Here is a 17,045-nt window from a genome sequence, read left to right as displayed (position 1 = left end):
TACCTTGGTTACTTTATGTAGCCACTGACAGCAGTTTTACAATTTCTATCCACATATTTTTTCCCATGTCTTATACAGTGAAATGTCTACATTGGGCTTTGAGGAAGAAATTTGACATATTTTAGATTGTTCATTGGCACCCTTTAACATGTATTCAGGAATTTTCTCGATGACGTTTCCTCCTTTTGTTTATTTATTGTATTTATGTATTTATTTTGCTGTGCAGCTTTCAGCAGAGCGCCCATCCCCATGGCGGTGGTGAGGAGGGAGCTGTCCTGCGAGAGCTACCCCATCGAGCTGCGCTGCCCAGGYACGGACGTCATCATGATCGAGAGCGCCAACTACGGCCGCACGGACGACAAGATCTGCGACGCGGACCCCGCCCAGATGGAGAACACTCGGTGTTATCTGCCGGACGCGTACAAGATCATGTCTCAAAGGTAACCGCTCGCAGAAATGCATTAAGGGGCTCCGAACGGAAGGACTCGGCAAGGGATTTACCTGAGGTCTTTTAGCAGTAAAAATCTTGAAAGTCTTGTGATTTGTTCACATCTTCTTGATTGTTGTTTTTTGGTATAGCAGAGCCACTTGTGATTGATTAAATCTGGCAGGTATGCATCGAAGAAACAGTGATTCTAGKGATGTGCAGATCGATACTGAAAKATCRATACTACCAATACCAGAACTTCATGCTCTAGAATTGATTCTACAATCAAAATATCTATAATTTGATACTTCAGTTATTTTATTTTCAGTTATTTTACATAATGTATATCATTAACAAGAAAATAGTGGAAAATAATTAAACCTTTCAAATCTTGTCTAAATTGCATGTGGTTGGAGGGAACTACCTTTTCTTCCACTTGGGTGAGCACAGTGGCACATGCTCAGTCAGTCACTCAGTCTGTWGAGGTATGGCAGGTCATTTTACCATAAAATCTACTTCGTATGTCTGTCTGTTATTAAATTCTAGATTAGGGGTTCCCACACTTTTTCATGCCATGACCCCCAAACAGAATTAGTTCTGGCCAAGGACCATAAACAATACTACAAAATATGCAAAGTAACAACTTTTAGAATGTTTTTTTTCCTGCTAAACAAATAATAGGGTTAGGGTTAGAAAGACTTTTAAATCAAGAAATAAATTGCTGTGTAAAGTATCATTTATAAAGCGGTTATTTGAAAAAAAAAAAAACGCTACTTTTTTAAGATTTACCAGACACATTATGTGTGTTATCACAAAGTATCAGTATCGGATCAGTATCGCCAATACCAGCCAAATTTTACTCGGTATCAGTATCGGAAAGAAAATTGGCAGTATCAAACATCACTAAGTGATTCATAAAACAACTTTGAATATAAACTGGGGGTGTCCCGAAATCAGTTATTCTCAAAACGAGAATGAGTACTTCAGTTTGGGTACTCGCCGATGCTGAGTACCAATACAGAGTACTTACTGATTTAGTTACATATCTTTTATTTAGAACCTGGTGCTAAATTGGATACACATCTTTGGGCGGTGTGCATTCCTATAAGAACTGCTGTTTTCCTTCCTTTAACAGATATCRTACTTGATGAGTTGACTTGCCACGTCTTAATCTAGTTTTCAGAATTATGACCCTTCGGTGCATTAAAAACCAGGACATGCAGACCCATTTTTCTGATCGGGCAGAGTGTACTCTTACTGCGCTTTGGCTTCTGCTGTGTAATTAATGGCYGACATTAAAGTAATATATATGCAGGTTTTTAAAATTTAACTAAGTCTGGGTTTTCAGAGAATGTAGAGCTCCGACTGGAGCGCGGACTAAATAAACATTTGGACCATCCTAGCTGTTCTGTTGACGTATTGCGGCATTAAGAGCAGCAGGGGAATCATTCTAACTATGGTTACTCATTCCTTTGAGGTCAAAACACCCTTGAGCAATGCGAAGAGATGGGCTTTATCTAAATTGCTTCTTTTTAAATTGACTTTTTCTAGCTTATTTTGTTTCCAAAGCCAAGCGCATGTCCACTTCTTTTCTTGTCCAAAGCTTTGGTTCCACTTCGGCCACGCTCCTTTTGAGAAATACTAATGGACRTTTCAGCTCCGGTCGAACAATCGCTCTTTGGATTTTCCGTCCGTTGCCGTAGAGTTTAGATAATCAGCCGGGTGAAAAAGGATGCTGACGGTACAAAGAGGTAGTTTGAAACACGTCTCATAATTGATGCACCCCGTCGCCACCCCTCCCCTTCTTCTTTCTCCCACTCAGACTGAAAATCCCCACAGGAATGAATCAACCTGTCTAAAGGGAACATAAAATACTGAGAAGGAGTAGCATTTGATTGTTAGCAGGGGTGTTTAAGTGATGCTCAAAAGATGAGCACGGCCCGATTCAGAGCCAGGGCACTTTTTCTTGGCAGAGGAAGCGACTGAGTGGATGGCGGTTGTGGGTGTTATGAACTGAGGATGTCAAAAAAAAAAAAAAACAAAGAATGAGAGCTCAGGTGAGAGGAATCGATGATATTTGTGGCTGTAGTGACACAGCTACGCATTAGCATGTGAAGGTTAGCACAACAAATGAGCGCCACCCCCGACCTTTTCATTGTTGAGCTGTCAGAGCCGTTGCTAAGCATCTGCGTCTGAGCTCATTAGAGTTAAAAAGAAAATGAGAACAGAAACAAGTAATTTAGCTGAGAAACTTGTCTTTTGAGACGAGCGTAATTTTAGCAGGGATGGTGTGAAAAGGGCTTCTGGGAAAGAATGAACTGCAAAACAATGTTGATGAGTGTCTTTGTTCTTGTACAGTGTTTTTTTTTTTTTGTCTTTTTTTCCCCCCCACCTTGTCTTGATCAGACTTGCAGTCATAAGAACGGTTTGCCTGTAAACTCTTAAAATTATCATGAGATAATGACTTCTTCCTTTCTGGCTTATCTGCTTAATTATCTAGAACGAGCCTCCATCAGCTGTGATGCAACCACACCGCTCATTAACATTTTCCTTGGTTATTTTTCTTTTTTTCCACCTCCTTTCCCATCTCTGTTTATCATTCYGTATGTTTACACACTACGTAATGGAGTGATTAGAGCTTTTACATGACTCTAAGTATCCTAATTTTCACTATAATTGTTGTTTCTATGGGTTCTGTGATTGCTTGGCTAATGTCTGGAAGGATGCAAAGAACACTAGAAGAAAAAAAAGACTTCATTTCCGGATTAATGAATTTTGCATTAGAAAACCAACAGTTGCGGTCAAGGGTTTACATACACTCATACTGTGTGTTGATGTCTTTGTAATTTTGGGATTTAAATTTTTTATTGAAACTGTTTTTGTTCTTTTATGTAGTGAATATACGGCAGAGTCAAGACAGTAATTGGGTGCAAGCATTTTAGTTCACTGCAGCTTTTTTTCAGTTCACACAGGATCAAAATTCATTATTGTTTTGGTACATGTCTTTTTGCAAGTTGCACTTTGACCAAACGATACATAATTCTGTCTGATTATTTGATAGTTCGTTCTCCACTGGTCAAATCTACCAATATGACCATTGGTAGAGTTCATTTGCATATTAGAGATAATTCTCACTCATTACTATAATGATTCTGTTTCTTATTATTTTCCTTTCAAGCGTCTTCTGTACATTTTTTGGCACCTAAATCGTCCTGCAGTTTTTAAGCAATTTCAGCAATATAGGTATGAAAATGTTCAGCTTTCTCATGGGAATGATACTATGACTTTTGGTGTCGATATCCTTTAAGATTTAAATTTTTTACCCTTCATTTGTTAAACATTTTTGGATTAAAAAAATAATTTAGGTGTGATTCCTATATTTCCTAGCCTGGCCCTTGCCTTCCTACACAGTTCCATTCAATTCTAGTTTCTCCACTGCTCCGTTTGGGATTTCTCCCATAGACAAGGATTTCTTTGGGAGAAATTTCAATCGGGCCAATCAGAAAACAGAAAGTCGATTTTCTATGCAGTGTCTGCTAGTTAATTTAGCAATGGCAGTGGAGGAAGTGACTGAAGCCAGTCCGTGTTGATAAGGCTTCCAAATTAAAATAAATTAGTCTGACAAAGCGGCAGCTCTCATTTACAGTCGTCTCGTTTGGCTCGGTACTTTTCTCCTCTCAGTAGGGTTGTTTACAGCACACGCGATTTCCAGTTAGCTTCTTAGCTTAGCCTCCTTCACAGTGACATACATCGCGGCCAACCGATCCAATCATTTTAAACTTCAGCAGAGGCCACGCCTCCAGCAAGAATGACTGCAGCGAGTCCAAACCCTCGTACGAAGCAAAGTGAAGGACAAGGGTCTGGTTTTTACCAGGCTAGATATTTCCTAGCTTGTTCTGTTGTTTTCATCGTTGGTTCTATGTGTTTGAGTAATTTTAAAACACCTAAAATTACAATAGTATTTATGTCCATGCTGATAAAACAAAAGGGCCACTCTGTACAAATATACCCATATTTTTAAAACTTATATAATATATAAGCATTTTGCTTAATTATAACTTTTGATTTTTATGCAGAACGTTGTACTACATTTGAAAAAAAAAAAGACCATTCTTTTCACTATACACACCAATGCAACAGAGCAGATTATTAGCATCCCAAAGCTGCTCTCCCCATCTGCAGGAGTGATGGACACTGTTGAAATTTCAAGCAGGGAGAGTGATGCGATCTGTAAGGTAATATAAATGCTTTATATGGGAATGGTAATCAGTGGAGCTGTAGCAGTGCTTCTCAGAAACGGCATGAATCAACACTTTCACAGTAGGTTGGTGATAAGGGCGTCCACAGAGTGTATGCTGTCTCACTTAAAGCCAGTTCCAGATGTTTTTTTCCCCTATAAGCTGTTCTATTTCTCTGGTACACATTGAGCTGTAATAAGTAAACGGTTTACTCATTCTCTTAGGAAATGTGACTAGACCAGAGACAGTTGTTAAACCAAACACAAGTCCTATTCATATGTTTGATATATTGGTATGAAAAGTATGTTTTAGTTAAACTGCCGCAGGGCAGGAATCAGAGCAGCAATGGGTGTCTCATGAACAATTCTTTAAAATTTTAAATATTTGATATATATATTTTAAAAGATATTTAAGATAAGATATTAAAGATTTTGGTCCATGTACTTGTTCATCACTGGATTTTCATTTTAAAACAGACACTGAAAAACAAAACAAAAAAACAATTTTTTTTATTTTATACCTCAAAAATGGGAAAATGGTCCTTTGTTTAATTATTTTTCCTGGAACTGCCCTAATATTTAATTATGTGATGTTTCTTGGTTATGGGTTTTGTCTKGTCCCGTACTTTGGATTTGTTGTATGTTTTGTACCATCTTGGCCAGGTGACTCTAGRAAAAGAGGCGTTTAATCTAAATGAGTTGTTTTCTTGGTTAAATAAAGACTACATCAAAATTAGAGATATTTTGAACGTASTATGTCTTCCCCATATTCGCATGAAGAAAATTGTATAAATGATTAACTGAATGTTAGATGCAGTATTGTATTTTATACTTTCTGATCATTGCAGCCTTTAAGTTTAAACAGAATGAGACTTGGTGTTTGCTTTTAAGTGTTTTAAGTGTTTTAAGTGTTTATGTGTTTTTTTAAGCCTAAACAAAAATGAGTTATGTTCTACGTCAGATGTAAAAAGTAACACCTCCAGGGGTGTAACCAGGAAGAGATGTACATTATAAAGTCAATTCATTATTGTAGTAAGAGAGGTTGTTAGTGTTTTGCAGAGTCTCTGCTAAGAGCAGAGTTGCTCTGTTTTGTTTTGGTTTGAGCCCAAGGTCTTACGCTGAGGCCTGCGGAGTGCGGTACTGTGAAMCTGATTGGAGTCAGAAGATTGAAAATAAWTTTTTTWAAAAAGAAATCCAGTGGATTCTAGGATTCTAGGGTTGGGTACCGAAACTCGATTTCAGTATGGCACCGGGACGTACATCCACGGTAGTACACAGACCGAAATACAACTCTAACTTCGGTGCCTTATTTCGGTTCCTCAAAGGAAGCTGTTAATTTGCGCCCTCTGGTGTTCACTGTTAACAGTGATAGCCTCGGCACACAGTCTTCATGGACGTGGTTTGACTCGGCTCGGTCTCAGCCTAATGCGTTTMGTCAAGCGTGCTCCACAGCCACGCTGTCTTAGAACCTCCTCTCCGGTGGTTCGGGTAGAAGCAAGTACAGCACACTTATGATTTTGACGTCAGCAGAATTCTGCTCGTGGATTAACTCTTGGATTGACTGACAGCAAATGTCCTCCTGGATAGAGCTGCTTTTGTTTAGGAATACGAGCGCGCAGCGTGATATGACGACATGGTGAAAGCAGTGATAGAACTGCCTATTTGAAAAAGGCAGAACTTGTAAACACTTCCTGGAGAAAGGTGAAGGAGATGAAGCTGAGCAGATCACGGGAGGTTTCGAACAAACTGGCCGTCCACGTTTACACAAGCACTTAGCTAAACAGCACCATAATAATAAATAAATAAAAGTGAAGTCCAAACGGTAAGACCACAACAGCTGTTTTATTTTATTTTATTTCATTTTGTTATTATTTTTAACACAACAGTTGAAGCCGCTGCGGAGTGCGGATGGTCCGCACATTATCACACCCACTGCATGGAGACACACGGACACTAAGCAGAACCGACCTGACCCAAAGTGAATTGAGTAGAACAGAGTTCGTGGAGAGGGGCTGAACAGGTACCGCTGCAGTGAACAGTTATATATTATATATTATAGTCAAGATGTCGAAAGCAAAACGGTCCAAAGTGTGGTGTCACTTTACAAAATAAGATGCAGAAACTTCCACCTACAACAAATGCTTTAAGAATATTTGGTGCAAAGACAAATTATTAATGGTTTTAAGTTAATATGTTGGTCAATTTAAAGTTTGAYTTTGCCTCAGAAATAGTCATTGATTCATAAACCTCTGTGTGAGTGTGTGTGTTTTATTTATTTATTTTTAAAGTACATATTTAAATACCGTTTAGGAACCGGTACCATTCTGAAAGTATCGATTTAGCACTGGTATCGAAATAAACCCTTTCGATACCCAACCCTAGTGGATTCCTGTTTATTCGGACATACCGCTTTGAACAACGCATTCTTTTTCTACACCAACTTTGCTGCTTATAGCCCCTCTAGCCTGACCACCACCTCCCTCTCATTGCCTTCGCTGATTAGCATTCTCATCGCATCAGATAATGAGCCTACAGGTTAGCTCTGGAAGCCAGACTTGCATCCATCACCATCACCCAAGCTGACTTGGCGTGAGCTGACAAAACAGTGCGGCCCCTCAGTCTGCCTTCTCTGTCAGCAACTAAGAACACCATGCTGACATTCAGCTGTCAAACCCAACCTCTATCGGTTCTAGTTTAGCAGGTATATAAAGGCCTACTTGGGTAAGGTGTTTGGTTCCATTACAGTCTTTTTAAGTGAGAGCTAATGGCACTCTGTATCAGAGTAATGAGACGTCGCTGAGCTCATGAGAGCTGCTGTAATGCATCCTGAAATGAAGGTTGACTCGCACCATGCAGCGGCAGAATGAAATGAATGGATGTCTTTCAATAGCTGTTCCCCTCTTTGTGCTTTGAAGATGATGTCTGCGCAGACGCCTCTGGATAAACATGTCTCCTATAGGTAACGCAGGCTAACGATGCTGTAATTGAAACATGCCAGCCGTGATTAATTTGGCACACTTGGACATCATTTGCATAGCTTGTACACACATGCTGCAGCCTGTGATTTTTTTTTTTTGCGACCGTTGCTGTTCCCTTGTGGAATATTTCAGGAAGTTATTGTTCAAAGCGATCTGCCTCTTGCCAATGCACATCCACTCCCAGCTGGCTGAAACAGTGGGAAGGAGCAGGCTCTTGTACTATCAAACAGCAATGACCCTTTTCTCATCAAAACCAGAGTGTCTTTTCTCCTCCCTTTTTTTGTGTGTTCCCCTTTTTTCCTTTCCCCCCAAGGCGTTGTGGCCTTCACGGCCAGTAATTACAGGCTATATCTAAGCTATATATCACCTTATATCTCAGCAGACCTCGGCACGCACCTTAAGGGACAGCTGATAGCATTGTGGCAGGCCTGTGCACGACCCCTGAAGGAGAAAAGCAGGTCAGGATGGAGCAACTCCCTCCTTTCCAGCTCATCCAAACACTTGCACGTACGCCTTCCTCCCCCACCGTCCTTATCTGTCCGCGCTATCCTTTTGTCATTCCTATCACTTCATACGTCTTTTGCCTCAGCCTCCCTGGGATCCCTCTCACTACTGTGCCATCACACTTGTCATTTCAATGAACAAAGAAGAACAAAACATATTTTTGTCTACAAGCTCTTTGTCTTTGTGCGCACGCCACTAACGACAAAGGTTAATAGATATCACAGCTTGAAGAGTCCCGCGAGGACGATAAAACTAAATGAAAAACAACCTGTGATTTGAACCTGCCGACCACGTGATGCCTGACATTTGACAGCGTTCCTTTTAATGAGGGTTACGTGAAAAACAAATGCTTGCAGGTGACTGTTTGCCTCTTGATTATGGGGCGGACTGAATGAGACAAATGACTCCTCTGTTGTCGGATAGAAACCTGCTGACAGAGGSACAGGAATGATTGAGGGGATAAAGAGTGGTAAACAGATGGGTGGATCCTTCCTCTTTTGACGATGATCCTTCCCATATGCACCAGTTCTCATTATCCTAAGTGTTTGACCTTCTTGAAGGATTGAGGATTGTATGAGATGTTTGTTTAAGCAAAGGTTTAAGGAAGTTTTTTTTTTTTTTGTGCTTGTCCTAATTTAAATCTCTAAAGCAGTGTTTAAATTGGGATTTTTTTTGATTGAAAGAAAACCTTCCTGGCTTCACTCAGCTGCTGCTTAAAATCCCAACATACATCATATGCCTTTCATAAAGCCCAATGGTAATGTGGGAATTACTTTTATGAATTTAGTATGACAAAATACCAAGGTTTTGATCTATCAACCACAGGTTACACTAAACTATTTTGCTGTCCATCATTTTGACTGAGAGGGTCATAATCTTATTTTACCCACCATTTTTAATTAATATTTGGTCCAAACAAGCCGAACAGATAATCCACCTCCATCAGATGAATATCTGTGACTTTTTTCTCCGCTGTAACAAAGAAACACTGACTGTGGTTCCAATAACTACATGTTGTTATGGAAGTATTTATTTAACAAAGACAGAAATACATGGTCCAAGAATGAAGGTACTCCGTGGAAATGATCAGCTGAATTTTATTGCAACAAACAGGAACACAGAGAACAGCATAGAGCCATCAGACTGTCCCCCTGTGAGGCCTCATATATACTGTTTAACAAACACTAGTAAGTCATCTTAATAAAGCAAKATTTCATTTTAAGGAAATGCTAGGTCAAGGGAAAACACAAAGATAAACACAATTGATATCTGAGAATGATTGTTGTTAGTAGACTATAATCACTGATAAACAGCATGCCATGAAAACCTGTCATTAAAGTATGTCATGAATTACTTACTGGCTTAAACCTAAAAGTATTATTTCCATTACAATGCAAACAATGAAATTAACCACTAAAAATATTAAAAAGATCACATGCTGTGGACTGAACACACACCATCCTCCTGGTGTGCATTGGCCTGAATTGTACCCYTGCTTGTGTGAAATCAAATGTATCAAGGGGGCAGTGGCTATTGTAAGAAAATTATGGACTTCWTCCTCGGACAGATGACTTYTCGTAGCTGTTTTGATGTTCTGGAAGCTGAACTTCRGCTCTGCTGCGACACTCTTATCAACACTGTTGTCATTATTGGGCTTTTTGGCAAAATTTCCGACACTCAGCTGCCATGACACTTTTCCAAGTGCAGCCAACCGAGGTCAAGCATCAAGTGAGAAAGCTAATTACTGTGCTAACTCGCCACCAAGAGATCAGGGTTGCAATCTGTCAGAATGACGACTGGCCTTTCAATTTTTCTGTCACTGTTTAAAAAAGAAACAACCTAAAAATATTTAGTAAATGTGACTCCTGCTATAAACTGTATAAAAATAACTAATCTTAAAAAATAAATAAACATTAAAGATGCTGCCAGTGGTTCATTGCCTGGCCACCATAAAATCCCCACATCTTTGCTTCTCAGTCAAAGCATTCTTTATAAGACAGGCAGACAGAAAGAGAGTGGAACGTAAGCCTTCAACAAGAGCTGTTTTAACTATAAGTCATATTGAAATATTTATCTTTAAAATTAAGCTGGTTGTGCTTAATTTTTGGCCCAGTGTTTTTGCCTTACCATTTCCAAAACTTTTTTTAGGGTACCAAAACCTGACCAATGAATCATTTCTGTTTAAACAAAACTCTAAATTCAACCAGTAAGCCAGTGTTCTGCCTACACACACCAAACAGCTTAGCTAAGTCAATTCAAAAAAATTAAACCCCACAAATTAATTAGCAACTTTAACACAGTCTGTTACAACTTTGGTTGCAACTATTGTTTTCRCCATCTACACACAAAAAAGCAGCTGCAGGACTTAAAAGAAGCAGCTCAGCAGATCTGATTAAACTCTGTGTCAAGTTGAATTCCGGGAAAATGTTAGATCCAGAGTGTTTCTGAGCTTAACTTAAACTAGAGCAACTTAGRGTGTCTTGGATGAATGGTAAAAGCTTTAAAAGTGGCAGAAAGAATAAAGTGCTTAATGCATATTTCAGTGTCCAGGGTGATTAAAAGTATCCCKGAGTCGCTGTTGTCAGTCACTGACAGCTGTCACGTAGGTTGAGAGAGATTATCATGCTGAGCACACACGACAGTCATACTTAACTCCTATAACCCAACCACAAATGGCAAAACCTTGCTTTTATTAAGGTTTGTATAAATATTCTTAGCAAACAGCTGAATTTTAGAGGAATTAATTCATAGTTTAACACTGAAAGTGCAAATATCCCAGTGCTCCTTAAATTATAGGCAACAAAGAGTCTTTGTRTTTAATTACACGGATCAGCCCCAAACTATTCTAGCATCTTCATCTATCTATTTAGCTTACATCGTTTTGTCTCACTTGCTATTGGCTGTTTCTGCATGATACAATTACACGTTGAGCACCTGACAATTACCGAACAAAAACTTGAGCGATGAGCCCAGCGTGGGACAAATGTCTATTGTAATAGTGTGAACAAACAGAATAGTGGGAGAGTTTGCAGGCCAGCATTAATATTCAAGAGTATATTGATGAAAGCGCCAACGGTACGGGAAGACAAAGGGTGTCTTCGGCTACGAAGCAGGAAAAGTGATAAACACGTTCCGAAGTTCTGTGGATTACTGCCGGAATTTAAACCGCCTCTCCATCTGTGCGTGCTTGCCTCCTGCCCTGGCGTAACCCTCTTTTCACAAGAGTTTTTAAACCAAAGAGGTTTATTTCCTTCACAATTTATTCCCCTTTTTTTTCTCCTCCTCCCGCGTCGGATGACATCACCTGACATTCATTATCCTGTCTCATTTTTACAGCCCCTGCCTCCCTCTGAGCCTCCTCCAGTCGTCTTTGTTAGGAACCTGCCACATTCAATTTTACCCAATTAGTTGCTGTAAATTTCAAGCTGGCAGCCAATCAAGTCAGTCGGGGTCTCCCAGACGTGGCCGTACAAGACTCTGGGGGTGATTAGAAAGAAGGAGAAGAAAAAAAAGATGAGGAAGTCTGTGTCAAAAAATGGGAAATGTTTAAGAGCGTCCCCCTCATATGGAGCGAATTGCTTCCTCCTGGGAGATGAAGATAAAAGGGGAGCCGGTTGACACAAACAGAGGCTTGAGTCTACCGTAACGGTGCCCACCCCCAATTTTCTTCTAAGATCCTAAGACCTTTATTATTATAATTGAAATTTTCTTACTAAAAATTGTAGTTAGAGAAGTTTGATTTCTTGATTCCCTTCGCAAAAAACCTCAAAGCTGATCGGAGGGAATATTTACGGACGATTAATAGCCGTCGCAGCGGTAGCTCGCCAAACGCCGGGTTTTAAAATGTGCTGAAACAGAAGTAGGAGGGCTCAGTCCATTTGTCAGCTAGGGGAGTGAGTTTCATTTGGATGAGTCCAAACGCTGAAGAAAGGGCTAATTCAGGGGGGAGCAGGTGGTTAGTCATAGAGCAGCGATCCTTCCAGGCTTCTCCCTTCTCGCTATCTGATATACGCCCTTCCCTGCGCTCCCATAGTCTTTTCATCCTTGCACTCCTTCGGCTCTCCTTTTCTCTTTTTTTAATTGGCAGTTGGGAGTAGACAGCGTACACATTTGATGTCTACCTCTCGCCTTTTTTTTTTCTCCTTTTGACTTAAAGTCCTGCATCCAATATTCCTCACTGCACAGAGGGAGCATACATATTTTAATGACCTTGAATAAGTTTTGCTGGATGTTCATTATCTCTCCCACGAGATAAAAAACAACAATCTTCAAAATGGGATGAATTCCAGAATTTTCTTTTATCCTATCACCCCCTCAGGTAACCCACCTCACGATAAATTTAATGTTCCTCTGGTGGCGTTTCTCCAAATTGAGTTCAGCTGGTGTGATTCTGTGGATTCAGAGTTTGACACAACCTATTTGCATATTATAAATTAGGACTCCTCTGTTTTAACAGATGTTATCAGGACTTCACAGCGTTACCACCCAGTTTAAAACATGTCTTAACTCATATACAAACATAAGTAATATTACTTAGTTAATGAAAGAGTTATATTACTTATTGCCTATTAAAATGGACAACTTTTCTAACACAGTACATTGCATACTATGTTGACAATTGGAAGATGCCATAATAGGAATAACATTGGCAAAGACTCATCTAAAGTATAAAAATAAGGTTTTTGAATTTCTTAGTGAACTAATGCCCCTTTTCCATGGTGTAGTGTCGGAACGGTCGGTGTAGGTACGGGTCGGACCGGTTGATTTTCCACTGATGTTCCAGTTTGGTTCCAATGAGTGTGTTTTGGGTGGTTGGTGGAGGTGGTTTTTAGGTATTTAAAAAAAAAAATTAATGGGCAAAATGAGAGATGGAAACACATTTGATGAATAACTTTTGAAATTTTAAACATTTGCAAAAATTTATCCAATCAGTGACGAACAGTGTTCTGACGTCGCATTTTGGTGTCAGCTGGGGCCGGTTGGAACCACAATGAAGTAGGTACTAAAAAAATTGCCGGTTCCATGGATCTGGCCTAATGGAAATGGCTTGGAACCGTACCGACACTACACTAAGTGGCACTAGTGGAACAGGGACATAAGTCTGGCATATAAAATGGAGTACCTTACAATACTGTACCATTTAATAAGATATAATAAAATGCTATTCAGCATAATTTATGACCCATCACATTGAACTGAGGATTGGGTCGCAAAGTGGTACGTGCAGAAAAAAGCAGCTATCTTGAATCATTTTTTGAAGCCCTGTTTTGAACTATAGCTAAAAAATGATTTTGAGTAGAAAATCCTTCATTTTTTTGTCCTTTTCCCCGTGAGCTGGCTGGTAAATCTTTAYATGCAAATATTGTTTGAGGTTTGCTCTTTAAAATKACATCATCCTTCTTTARAATAACCTAAAAATAGGATTCAGACCAAATATCAGAGTTATCCTGATTAGAAGGATAAAACAAGGCATATTTCTGGAAYTGCTTATGATATCATATGAAGCTTAAAAAACAGGAATCTGAAAATGTGTTGAGGTCATTTTCACCAAATTCCACACAATCCTCAGTTTCAGATTCAGCTTTATTGTCATTCAAACATAACATCTGGGATGCAAYGTAGAACGAAATTGCAGTTAAGAGCATCCATTCAAGAAAAACACACATGAAAACATGGGGGAACAGGTGAACAGGTCATGCGGCAACCGGGTCCTGCTACCTTTAGCAGCTGGGAAATACACAACAGAAAATTTGAGTTAAAAAAGTTACTCTGATCCTGTGTTTACATAAGAAACATAGGATCATATGCACAAAAAAACAACCCGTGATAGGGCAAGACAACCTGGGGCAAGGAGGGAGCTTAGGTCAGCTAACAGGTTTCATGTGATTAGCCAAATTTTATCTGAAACTATATGACATGATTCAATAATATACAATAAAAATATACAATATGAGCTGGTACAATATAATATAATACACTGATACAATACAATACATAATGATACATCCATTCATCCATTATCTATACTTGATTTTTCCTTTCAGGGTCAGGGGGGTCACTGTTGCCCAGCCACAGTGCGAGGGGCRGGGTACATCCTGGASAGGTCGCAAKTCCAWCACAGRGCCACACAAAGAGACAAACATAATGATACAATACACTATAATACAACACAAAATACACATTATACAACAAAATACAACACACTTTGAAATGACAATATAATAGAATATAAAAATATGCAATACAATATAATACACTGATACAATACAGTACATAATGAAATAGTACTCTATAATACAATACAAAAGACACAATATTATGCAACAAAATAAAACACTATTTTAGATGATACATTATCTTATATTACAGCACAATACAAGATACATTAAATGAGGCAAWACAGTTTAATACTAAAGGACACTCCACATTGGGAAACAGTATCATATGATTTGACACAGTAATATGCAATACAATACGATGGGATATTACATGATTCAGTAATAATAATAATAATAATAATAATAACAACAACTAATAATAATAATAATAATAATAATAATAATAATCCATTAGTCTTATATAGCACTTTTTGAGACCCTCAAAGACGCTTTACAATTTTCATGGATCATTAATTCACACACACATTCACACACTGATGATGGTAAGCTACATTGTAGCCACACCTGCCCTGGGGCAGGCTGACAGAGGCGGGGCTGCCTTGCTGCACCACTGGCCCCTCTGACCACCGCATCAAGTTGTTGTGTCACCAGACACAGGTAGAAATCTGTAGGAGTCACAGTGTAACAGTACTATACAGTATGATATAAAATAAAACAAGATCACTAAGATGTCAGTTTGTTGGCTGTTTAATTAGTCAAATTGGATGGTTTTATTTGTACTTTTTGTCATCCAGTATGTTACTGTGATTAAAATCCACATAATTGATGATCATATTGTGAAATTACTGTAAATGGTATCAAACCAAAAAAATGTTAAAAACATATTGAGAAAACCTTTGGCCAATTTAAGTATTCATTAAAAAAAATCCCTTTAAAATAACGTCTGTATTAGTGTAGATAGAGCTTCCTCTTATTAAATGGTAAGAAAGACTGTAGTTGATGACTCTGTCATGCRCTTACTGCTTCTTAAAATACTCACACGATCTGTATTCTAGGTCGACTTTCTTCCACCTTCGGTTCACACCAGCGAGTTAAGGAGATGAAGACTTCATTGTTGGACATACACTTTGAAGTGTGAGCTCCCGGGGCTTCATTTTTTTTCCTCTTTTTCTCTCTGAATTATTTGATGACTGTTCATTCCCTAACAGTATTTTATTTTTAATCCTTATAAAACCCAGCCTGAACTGTAGAGGCCTACAGCTCCAGAGGTCACCATTGGCTTTTTCTTTTTTTTTTTTATTTAGTCTGGAAACGCAAACATTTGACATCCAATCATCTAAACAAAGATTAAATGGCTATAAAATGTTAAGCAGTCTTGTAATCAGGGTTCATTCAGTGAACTGTCARTGGATGCAGTCTAATAAAGAAAACAGCCTAAACAAACTGCTCAAGTGTTTTTTGGCAGCCATTGTATTATTGTTGCATATAAAATCAAGCGTTTTTAATTACATCCAACCTTTCTAATCACTTAAGTGAAACAAAGACAAATACGACAATTATAGAATGCGTACATAATCAAAGTTTGGTGCCGAGTCGGTTGAAAAAACGGTGACGCGCCGCTTGTCTTCGGCACTCACCGCCCGTCTGTTGCTCCAGGACAACAGAGTGATTTCCGCACGCTGCCATCGACGGAGCTCTTTAAAATGTATGAGTCAGGAAGATCATGATTAATCACCGCACCATGTGGTTTTATATCCCACTTTATTCAGCCCTTTTCTGCGATCGGAGGAGTCATATCTTCGCAGCAAATGGACGGCTTTATTTCCTGTGATAAATCGTCAGGTTGCAGGTTTGTAGCTCGGTTCAAAACCATCTTCTTGATTTTTGCAACAATCTGTTTGCTCATCCTGAAAACATGAAGCCAAACRTGCATCTTTTTCAATTACTCACGCTTTACATCTTTTGTTCCACCTTGAATTTTGTACGGGACCCCCGCCACATTGGAAATAAAGAGTTTGCCTACGCTTGTTTTTTTTTAACTTTAAAAATACTCTGAAGATGTAAAGTTACAGCTTCTGTCCACTGCTAAGTTTGTTGGGTTTTATATTTAAAACGGGCTGTAATGAATTCAGTGGTMTGTTMGTAAAATATCTCATGAACCAGTGGACAAATTGTAATGAAACTCAGAATATTGTACGTGTTAAAATTCAGGGGTTGCGTCTCTCGAAGCTGCTTACATGAATTTCGTAGGCTGTCCCAATTTGTGTGCTCCTTCTCATGCGACCCACAAAACCCCGAACACGGAGGCTACAACTGAGGATATCCCAGGATTCATTGCGCCGTCAGCAAACTAAACAGAAAAAACAAAGACGGCAGAGTTATGGGATAAATCTTGTGCCAGCAGGAACTGAATTAGAATTGCGCAGATTGAATCTGAATGTGCATAATTTGAAATTGAATGCATTGGTTTGAAAATGAATTTTACTGAATTGAAACTGAATTTCAAGTTTTGTATCTGAATTTGCTTTGAAAACGTATTTTTGTTTTATTAAAAATTCAGTTTGACTACTTTCGCTTTCAATTCTGGAATTCAATTTCAGTTCCAAAATTCAGATTTTTGTGTCACACATCCTGGTCCTTGAGAAAGCCAGCCAGAATAATCAAACACAGATCCACAGATTCCACAAAAACATTTTCTACATATACGTAAAATGAATCACTGAAATAAAATAACTTTGTTTTTGTCACTTTTACAGTGGATTGCGTCAACTCTGTTACAT

General features: G+C 38.9%; 1 protein-coding gene across 24 annotated transcripts in view; it reads left to right on the top strand.

Moving 5' to 3' along the window:
- LOC106514838 (latrophilin-3) overlaps nt 1–17,045 on the top strand; it is a 341,417-nt gene that overhangs the window by 130,923 nt on the left and 193,449 nt on the right. For all 24 annotated transcript variants that reach the window (XM_014004292.1, XM_014004305.1, XM_014004307.1 and 21 more), the window contains one exon: nt 227–440. In XM_014004292.1, coding sequence (XP_013859746.1) covers nt 227–440 — 214 coding nt within the window. The remainder of the gene's footprint in view (nt 1–226; nt 441–17,045) is intronic.

This window comes from Austrofundulus limnaeus, unplaced genomic scaffold (assembly GCF_001266775.1).
Source record: "Austrofundulus limnaeus strain Quisiro unplaced genomic scaffold, Austrofundulus_limnaeus-1.0 Scaffold23, whole genome shotgun sequence".
NCBI lineage: Eukaryota > Metazoa > Chordata > Actinopteri > Cyprinodontiformes > Rivulidae > Austrofundulus > Austrofundulus limnaeus.
This window is presented reverse-complemented; position numbering and strand designations above follow the sequence as displayed.